This window comes from Carlito syrichta, unplaced genomic scaffold, assembly GCF_000164805.1.
Source record: "Carlito syrichta isolate Samal-C Ts95f unplaced genomic scaffold, Tarsius_syrichta-2.0.1 Scaffold316384, whole genome shotgun sequence".
Lineage (NCBI taxonomy): Eukaryota > Metazoa > Chordata > Mammalia > Primates > Tarsiidae > Carlito > Carlito syrichta.
The window spans coordinates 751,385-761,049 of record NW_007260480.1 but is presented as its reverse complement, the minus strand read 5'-3'; the positions used below and the strand labels follow the sequence as shown (position 1 = coordinate 761,049).

Genomic DNA, 9,665 nt, shown 5'->3' with positions numbered 1-9,665 from the left:
GGGTACCTACATAATGAACATTTGTATAACTAACCCTGAATTGTACCCCACATATTTAAAGTTAAAAATTTTAAAAAGGCCATTGCTTTGCTAAACTCTGGTCTGGCCACGTGACTCATAGAGTTATGGCCACCATTGTTTTCCTGAGCCTTGGCCCCCTTCCCTATCTTAGGAAGATGAATCTCTTCTCTCTCTCTCTCTCTCTCTCTAATTTGCTTTCTATATAAGCTATATTTTCCAATGTAAAATATAGATTTGTTGCTTGATGATGATTAATATTATTGCTTTTTGCTTTGTTTTTAAAGAGACAAGATCTCATTACTTTGCGTGGGTTGACTATAGTGGCACTATCACTGCAGCCTCAACCTCCTGGCTTGAGGAGTCCTCCTACCTCAGTCTCCTAAGTAGCTGGGACTATAGGCCTATGCCACCATGCATGGTTAATTTTTTATTTTTTGTAGAGACAAGGTCTTGCTATGTTGCCTAGGGTGGTTTTGAACTCCTGGGTTCAAGCATCCTATCGCCTCGGCATCCCAAATTGCTAGGATTATAGGCATGAGCTGTTAATGAGCCAAACTCCTTCTAGCTTGTTTACCTCAAAACACTAATATCACCTGAACTGCTAGCTATGAAGATGACAGGAAATATATAGAGTCAATGGGTTTTATGTTTTAGAACTAAAGGTGTGACTGTTGACAGATAATGGGGAAATCAAGTCTTTTAAATAGACGCCTATGGCCAGGCGCAGTGGCTCAAGTCTATAGTCCCAGCACTTTGGGAGGTAGAGGCAAGAGGACTGCCTGAGCTCAGGGGTCCAAGACCAGCCTAAGCAACATAGCGAGACCTCGTTTCTATAATAAATCAAAAAATTAGCTGTGTACTGGTACATGCCTGTGATTTCAGCTACCTGGAAAGCTGAGGTGGAAGGATCACTTGAGTCCAGCAGGTCAAGGCTGCAGTGGCCGTGAGCAGTGTGCCACTGCAGTCCAGCCTGGGTGAAAGAGTGAGACTCTGACTCAAAAACAAAAAAAAGATGGCTATTTATTTTGCCATCATTATTCCATAACACAGTCTATCCCAGAATTTTTACTTTAATGGGAAGGGAAAGAATTTTAAATAGGAAGAATCAACACTCATCAAATGACTTCTAATCAGCAGCACTATAAATATTCTTTTGTGTAAATGGTTCGTTTGGCCTTTCCAATACCTTAGGTGATAGGAATAGTGTTAAGGGATTTGCCTAAGGTGTCACATCTAGAACGTACTATAGCCAGGGTCTCAACCCAGTTCCAAAGCCTGTATTGCTACAACACTGTCTCTCAGAAGGTTTATAAACCCAGAATCCTTAAAGAATAACCAGTTAGAATAAAGCCACAGCATTAAGACTATGAATGCCCATTATGAAAACATGAGGCTAATTTAACCAAGAGCACCTACTGAACACATTCAAACCAGGGCACTTATTTATTTTTTCTCTATTTTTAAAATTAATTATTGTGGGTACACAATCATTGTACATGTTTAGGGCAATTACCTTTAATTCCAAGGCTTCTGAGAGTAATTTCTGGGCTTTTTTCCTAAATGACTCGGTTTTGGGATCACTTCGGACTTCAATAGAAGGTCTATCCGTATGTTTTTCGATGGAAGTTTTCCACTCAGTGTAAATTTCTCTGGCAAGACAAGCCACTTCTGAATCTGAGTGTTGACGCATTTTGTTCACAGTGTGACCTGGAACCAAAGGAAAAGAGAAACCAAAGGAAAGGTTGTCTGTCTTCTTCTGAAAATCACAACTAGATGGACTGACGTGTGGCAATGAGAAAGTCATTTGCACAGCCAAGAATGTAAAGATTCTCGTGCAAAAGACCCATTTCACAAAGGCTGAGATAAGATACTCACCAGGGGAGCACCAGCAGCCTTGCCAATGGAGTGAGTTATCAATGTAGTGAGCATGATCTTAAGAAGAATGACTAGGGTACTAACCCTTTAACCCCAAAATTACAACAAAAGAAAATGACCTGAGCACTTATCTTGGGTTTTTGGTACATACTGTATTCCAAGACAACAAAATAGCCCTAGTTATTGAGGGACTGTTCTTTATTTAGCTAATAAATGTGAAAACATTGACAAAATTAGAAAAAATGTTTGTAGCTCCTAATGAAATCATTCATTCAGAAGACAAATCAGTGGATAAACTCATTGAAAGATTGATGGGGAAATTTATAATGGGGAAATGAGCTGTCATCACTTAAACCCACAGATCAATGTTAGCATCCCTAAGAGTCGGACTATCAGACAGAGGAAGCACTTCACAGACCAACCTAAGAAGTCGTCTTACCCCTTCCTCCAAAAAAAAAAAAAAAAAAAAAGAACCACAATCCAATTAGTCATTCAAAGCTAACTTCCAGTTTATAGGAAATATAAGAGAGAGGAATAAGTAATATGAAGAAATAGACAAATTCTGAATGTGGGACAGTTCACAGGACAACAGGCATGGTTTCTTCAATAGTCAATGATATTTTTTCAAAAGGCGGCTAGGGTTAGGAACTGCCTTAGATTAAAAGAGTCTCTTGAGTCCAAACCACCAAATGTGATGTGTGATTCAAATCCCGATAGGAACAAACCAACTGTTAAAAAGATATTCTGAGATAAACAAGGAATATGAATATGTACTAGATACTAAATTATACCAAGGAATAATTGTAATTTTGTTAAGCACAATAACAATGGTATTGTGGTTACACGAGGAAATATCCATATTTTTCAGAGATGCATACTGAAATATGTACAGCCAAAATGACAAAAGGGTTGAGATTCTGCTCTAAAATACTGCAGCAACCACACAAAGCAAATAGGGAAAGGTGGAGTCGGGCAAAATCTTAACAATTATTGAAACTGGGTGCATATGGGAGTTCGTTATATTACTCTCTTTAGTTTTGTGTATATTTGAGATTTTCATAATAAAAATGGGGGGAAAAGGCAAAGGGCCAAAAATAAAAATATGCAAATGTACTTAGATAAATATAAATACTTAGAAAAGTAAAAGGAATCAACTAAACACTCAGAATACAAGATAGATATATTTTTTAAAAAGTAATAGCCTTCTTAATAGCACTAGCCAGTCAGAATACAACAGGGAAAAAAATCCTGCTTAAACTAGTAGGAACCATAAAGCAATCAGGAGTGCATTACCAAGAGTGGGTGTGCGACATGCATGTGTGCTGCCTGCATGTGTGCTCACTTCTTCAATGAAAGAGAATGATTCATCACACACTGCTGTGCATAACAAGTTCATTGCATGAAGAATGCACCCCTCAATAGCTCTAACTGCTCCTTTTTCTCCATCCCTAGGTGACTACAGAGCCCCTGACTGGCCTCTCTAGCTAAGTTTGGTACCCCTTAATGCAGCTAGAGTGGCCTTTATTTAAATAACAAAGGAGTCCTTTGTAGGGAACTTTTCCCCCCTAAAACATTTGACCGTTCGCTTCTCCACTTAGATCCTTCAGTCCTACATCTAAACTCTTACTTCTTCACGTCTCTTCACAATCACCCCTCCCATCTACTTCCTATCTTCATTTCCAGCGACTATTTCATTGCCCCCAATACCCTAGCTACCTGCAGCTCCTAAAAGGTTTGATTATTTTTTCTTGTCTCCTTACGTTTGAGCATATACCCCAATGAGCCCTTTCTTCTCTCTTCATCTGGCTAACTTCTATTTGGCCTTTAAGACTCATTTAGCACTCAGTCAGGGGTCCCCTCCTCCAGGAAGTCTTCCTTAATACCCCCAGTCTTGGTTGGTACCCCTGCTTTATACTTCTCTAGCACCGTATGCTTCTACAGTAATTACTACAGTTAGTTGCAATTAACTGATCAGTTACCTCATTTGCTCACCAAAGTGAGCTTCTTGAGGGAAAGAGCTGGGACCTGCTCATCTTTGCATTTCCAGCACAGTGGCACAGTGGCCCGAGATGGGAATCAGGAGAGCAGGCTGTTGAATGAGAGATCCATGTGAAGAATAAGGTAATATATTTTTACTAAAGTACATAACAGAGTATTTGAATAAAGAAAAATATGCTATGAGATTAGCACAAAGATGCCAGTACAGAAATTAATTTATAGATTTACTGTAATGTCAAGTGTAAAAATCTCAATAGGTTGTTTTTATTACAATACAACCAAATATTTCTAGATTTATTTTAGAAACATAACTGGGCAAGAGTATAACATACTATTTTGAAAAAGAGAAGCTATGAAGTACGACCAGCCTTATAAGATCCTGGAACATATTATAAAGCAACAATAGTTAAAATTATATGGGCCAGCACAAACACAAATTGATAGAATAAAAAATGAAGCTCAGAAATAGACCCTAAAGGCTGGGCACGGAGGCTCACGCCTATAATCCCAGCACTTTGGGAGGCCAAGGTGATAGGACTGCCTGAGCCTATGGGTTCAAGACCAGCCTGGGCAACAAGGTGAAACCTCATCTCTACAATAAATCAAAAAATTAGCCGAGCATGGTGGTGCATGCCTGTAGTTCCAGCTACTTGGAAGGTTGAGGTGGAAGGATCGCTAGAGCCTGGGGGTGACCGTAAGTGTCCCACTGCACTCCAGTCCAGGTGACAGAATGAGACTCCAACTCAAAAAAATAAAATAAAAAAGAAATAGATCTTATATAATAAAAGAGACATTACTGAACAAAGGGAAGTAGAAAAAGGCTTTAAGTTTGGGAAAATGGTCAAAACCCTTAGCAAACGTCTCCAATTAATACCAACTGCATAGCCCTATACTGCTTGAATCCTTTATTCTCCACACATCTACCCAAGGCCCGCTTGCACCAGGTACTACGTTAGGCACTAGTCACGTAGGGCTTAAACAGGAAACTGTCCCTGCTTTAAAGGTTCTGATAAGAAAATCTTGGAGGTGGAAAAAAATGTAACTTTGAAGGAAAGACAAGGGTAACATAGTATGAAGAGACTTTAACTCTCATTCTAACCAATTATTTATCAAGAATTTTTATCAGCCGGGCTCGGTGGCTCAGCCTGTAATCCCGCATTGGGAGGCTGAGGTGAGTAGATTGCCTGAGCCCGCGGGTTCGAGACCTGCCTGGGCAGTGAGACCTCATCTCTACAATAAATCAAAAAAATCAGCCAGGCGTGGTAGCACATGCCTATAATTCTGGCTACTTGGAAGGCTGAGGCGGAAGGATTGCCGGAGCGCAGCAGGTCGAGGCTGCGGTGGCCGGGAGCGGCCACTGTACTCCAGTTTGGGCGACAGAGTGAGACTCCAACTCAAAAAAAAAAAAAAAAGAATTTTTATCTAGCCTTTCTGCAGACCAGGTAAAGGCAAACATCAATACTCATCACAAGAAGGAAAAGAAAGAGGAGGAGGAAGAGGAATGCAGAACACTCATTAGAATTGTCTAAAGGTGATTCCCAGCAGGCTTTGCTTAGGAAAGTGCTTTTGAAACACACATCATTTAAAGCAGAAATCACTACTGATATTTTCCTTTTTGGGAGGATTTCTCCACATCCCTGAGATTACTCATTCAGCAAACAATTTTTTTGTGTACTCGGTCACTGTTGTAGATGCTAAAAATAAAGATAAATAAGATACTGCAGGACATCAGAGACCTAGATTCAGGAGACTTAAACACTTTTACTAGGCACTTTCTTTATACCCGGTGCTGAGGATACAGAACCCGGAAGGACACAATCCCCAGAGGAGGACAGTCCCCGGAGTTTAGCCTATACTTACTCTGCCAAAGTGTGCAAAGAAGATATATGCACAAAAATATTCATTCCAGTATTGTCTGTGGAAGTGAAAAGCTAGAAACAACCTACAAGCTCATCATTAAGGGCCCAATTTGTTAAATAAGTTATAACCCCTTCAAACAATAACTACTTTGCTGCCATTAAAAACTAGAATAGCTCTACATGTAGTAATGGGGAAAATGATCATTTTATTTAGTTAAGTGAAAAAGCAGGTCTCAGAAGAACACACAGTATGAGCCATTATTTACTTTTATTTTTAAAAATATTTATTCATTTATTTAGAAAGCAGGATTTATTGAGAGGACAAAAAAGCTCCCACAGTAGGAGGGGACCCTAAGGGTTTGCCCTATTTATTTTTAAAATTGCATATGTGTACACATATAAACAACCCATTTATATGTATAAACATTTATTTATATGCAAAGAAAAAAGTCTTAATAAAATTATTAATGAAGGGTCGGGTATACTGGCTTACACAATTAAAGTGGCCAGCACTTTAAGAGGTTGAGGCAGGAGGATTGCTTGGGGTCAAGAGTTCAAGACCAGCCTGGGCAACATAGTGAGACCTCATCTCTACAAAAAATAAAAAAATGGCCAGGTGTGGTGGCATGTGCATGCAATCCAGCTACTTAGGAGGCCGAGACTCTGGGAGTATCATTTGAGCCCTGGAGTTCAAAGGCTGCAGTGAGCTATTTATCCCATCACTGCACTCCAGCCTTGGTGAAAGAGATCCTGCCTTTTCTCTTAAAATTACTGGCCAGGCACGGTGCCTCATGCCTGTTATCCAGCACTTTTGGAGGCAGAGATGAGAGGATTGCCTGAGCCCAGGGGTTCAAGACCAGCCTGGGCAACTTGGTGAGAACTCATCTCTATAATTAAAAAAAAAAAAAAAGTCAGTGTGGTGGTGAATGACAGTAGTCCCATCTACTTGGAAGGCCAAGGTGGAAGGATTGCCTGAGCCCAGGAGGTCAAGGCTGCAGTGGCCATGTGACAGAGTAAGACTCCAACCTCCCCCCAAAAAATTATTAACAGAAGTCTCCTGTGATAGTGGAACTGTGTGTATCTACACAGCTCAGCTCACAATCTAGTGGACTGGTTCAACATGTAAACAACCCTAATAGCCCTGGCTGTGCTATATATATAATAGAGCTATGTTCAGGTTTCTTCGGAATAGAAATCTTTCCCTTCATGTGATTCTCACCTTATCCTTTTCTCTCTCCAAGAAAGGCACTGCTGACCCAGCTTTATGTATGAGATGTGAAGATGTAGAAATCCCTCAGAGTGTCCTTCGACTTGGCATTCAGAGGAAGTTGGAGGTCCAGTTAACTTTCTCCGTCCTGAAATTGCTTGGCCTCTCCGTGGTATCTGACATTGCTGACTTCTTCCTTCTGAAATATTCTCTTCCCTGCTTTCTAAGACATCACCTGTCATTGGCCCTCTTCTTCCTTCTCTATTTCGTCTACTGGCTGTTGATCTTTTGTCCAGTCTTTAATTACCTGTGAACCAGCTGGGGAGTTGTCCTTGGTCTCTTTTCTTTCTCTGCCTGCCTTCCCTGTGTAACCTTACTCACTCCTGTGGTTCAACTACCACCTACAAGCAGATGATTCCTGACTCTGTATCTCTAGCCAAAGGTTCCTACTGAGCATAAGACCCAAACATTCAGTCTCCCACTAGACATCTCAACTGCTTATCCTGCAAGCCCCTTTGACTCAGCATTTCTTGTCACACAATGGCACTACCACCCACCCATCATATTAGGCCCCACTGTCTGTGTCACACTTATCTTCATTCAGTCATCCCAAGCCATGCAGACCCTCTTCCTATTCCTTGTATCTTTTCCTCTTCTTCCTCACCTCCCTCTCCATTCTCACTACTCTGGTAAGGTCCTCATCACCTCTTCATAGGTCTGCTGCAGCAGTTTACTAACCTGTCTCTGTCCCCAGTCTTGCCCTCTCCAATTCATCTGCTATACTGAAGACAAAGTGACCTGTTAAAAATACAATTTGATCACATCACACCCTTACCAAAAATTCTTTGATGGCTCTTCACTGCCCTTAAATTCATCTTTTTTAAGCAATTTTTTATTTTAAAGATGTAGGGTACAATTAAGGGTTAAGTATACATATGTTCATTATGCAGGTACCCATGTTAATGAGGTGTCCCTCTCCCCCGGCAGATTCCCACTACTGCCAATCCCACCTACCCCCGCCACCCCTGGCAATTTCCCACTACTGACAGTCCTTTTCTTAGAGTATTACGATAATTGTTCAAGGTCCACTTATGAGTGAGAACATGTGATACTCAGTTCTTTGTTTCTGTGATAGATCATTCGGTATTATAGACCCTAAGTCCATCCAAGTTGCTGTGGAGTTCATAATTTTGTCCTTCTTTATGGCTGCGTAATAGTCTATCATGTATATGTACCACATTTTTTAAATCCGGTCCTCTTTCAATGTGCAGCATGGTTGGTTCCATGTTTTTGCTATGTGAACAATGCTGCAATAAACATATGTGTGCAGGTATCATTTTCAAAGAGTGATCTGAGTTTCTCTGGGTGTATTCCCAGTAGAGGGACTGTGGGGTCTTATGGAAAGTTCGATTTTTAGACCTTTTAGGAACTGCCAAACTGTTTTTCACAGAGGTAGTATTAGTTTACATTCTCACCAACAGTGTGGAAGTGTTCTCTTTTCCCCGTGTCCTCTCCAGCATCTGTTGTTTTTTGCTATTGATGATGGCCATCCTGACTGGAGTTAGATGGTATCTCAGTGTTGTTTTTGGTTTTTTTTAATTTATTTTTATTTTTTTGAGTTGGAGTCTCACTCCGTCACCCAGGCTGGAATGCAGTGGCACACTCATGGCTACCGCAGTCTCAACCTACCGGGCTCAGGTGATCCTTCTGCCTCAGCCTTCCAAGTAGCTGGAACTACAGGCACGTGCCACCATGCCCAGCTAATTTTTCTTTTTTACTTATTGTATAGATGAGGTCTCACCAAGTTGCCTAGGCTGGTCTCAAACCCGTGTGCTCAGGCAATCCTCTCTCCCTGGCCTCCCAAAGTGCTGGGATTATAGGCATGAACCACCATGCGGGGTCTCAGTGTGGTTTTAATTTGCATTCTTTGATGACTAGTGAGGCTGGGCATTTTTTCAGGTATCTGTTGGCTGCTCACATGTCTTCTTTTGAGAAGTGCCTATTCATATCTCTTGCCCACTTTACAATGGGGCTGTTTTTTTCTTTTCAGCATGTTTGAGTTCCTTGTAGATCCTAGATGTTAGGCCTTTGTTAGATACAGTTGGCAAATATTTTTTCCCATTCTGTGGGCTGGCTGTCTGCTTTCTTGACGGTTTCTTTGGCTTTTCAGAAGCTTGTCAGTTTGATGAGGTTCCACTTGTCTATCTTATCTCTTATGGCATGGGCACTTTGGGTTTAATCAGGAATTGGTTGCTAGTTCCAATTTCCCTAAGGGTGCCTCCTGCATTTTCTAAAGTTATTAGAGTTTGAGGTTTTACATTTAGGTCTTTGATCCATTTAGAGTTAACTTTTGTGTGGAGTAATATGTAGGGGTCTTGTTTTAATCTTTTGCATGCGGTCAGTCAGTTTTCCCAGTACCATTTACTGAATAAGTTCTTCTCTCCCAGTGGTTGGTGGTGGAGGCTTTGTTGAAGATAAGTTGGTTAAGAAATTGAGATTTTGCTTCTGGAATCTCTATCCTGTTCCATTGGTCTACATGCCTGTTCTTGTACCAATACCACGCTATTTTTATTATTGTAGCTTTACATTAAAGTTTTAAGTCTAGGAATGTGATACCTTTCGCTTTGTTTTTTTTTTTGTTGAGGAGTGTTTTGTTTTGTTTTGTTTTGAGTTGGAGTCTCACTCTGTCACCCAGACTGGAGTGC

General features: G+C 40.7%; 1 protein-coding gene across 2 annotated transcripts in view; it reads right to left on the bottom strand.

The window, feature by feature from the left end:
• The window catches only part of TCEANC2 (transcription elongation factor A N-terminal and central domain containing 2), a 44,421-nt gene that overhangs the window by 8,301 nt on the left and 26,455 nt on the right, over positions 1-9,665 (bottom strand). For both annotated transcript variants that reach the window (XM_008074269.2, XM_021707113.1), the window contains one exon: positions 1,535-1,728. In XM_008074269.2, coding sequence (XP_008072460.1) covers positions 1,535-1,728 — 194 coding nt within the window. The remainder of the gene's footprint in view (positions 1-1,534; positions 1,729-9,665) is intronic.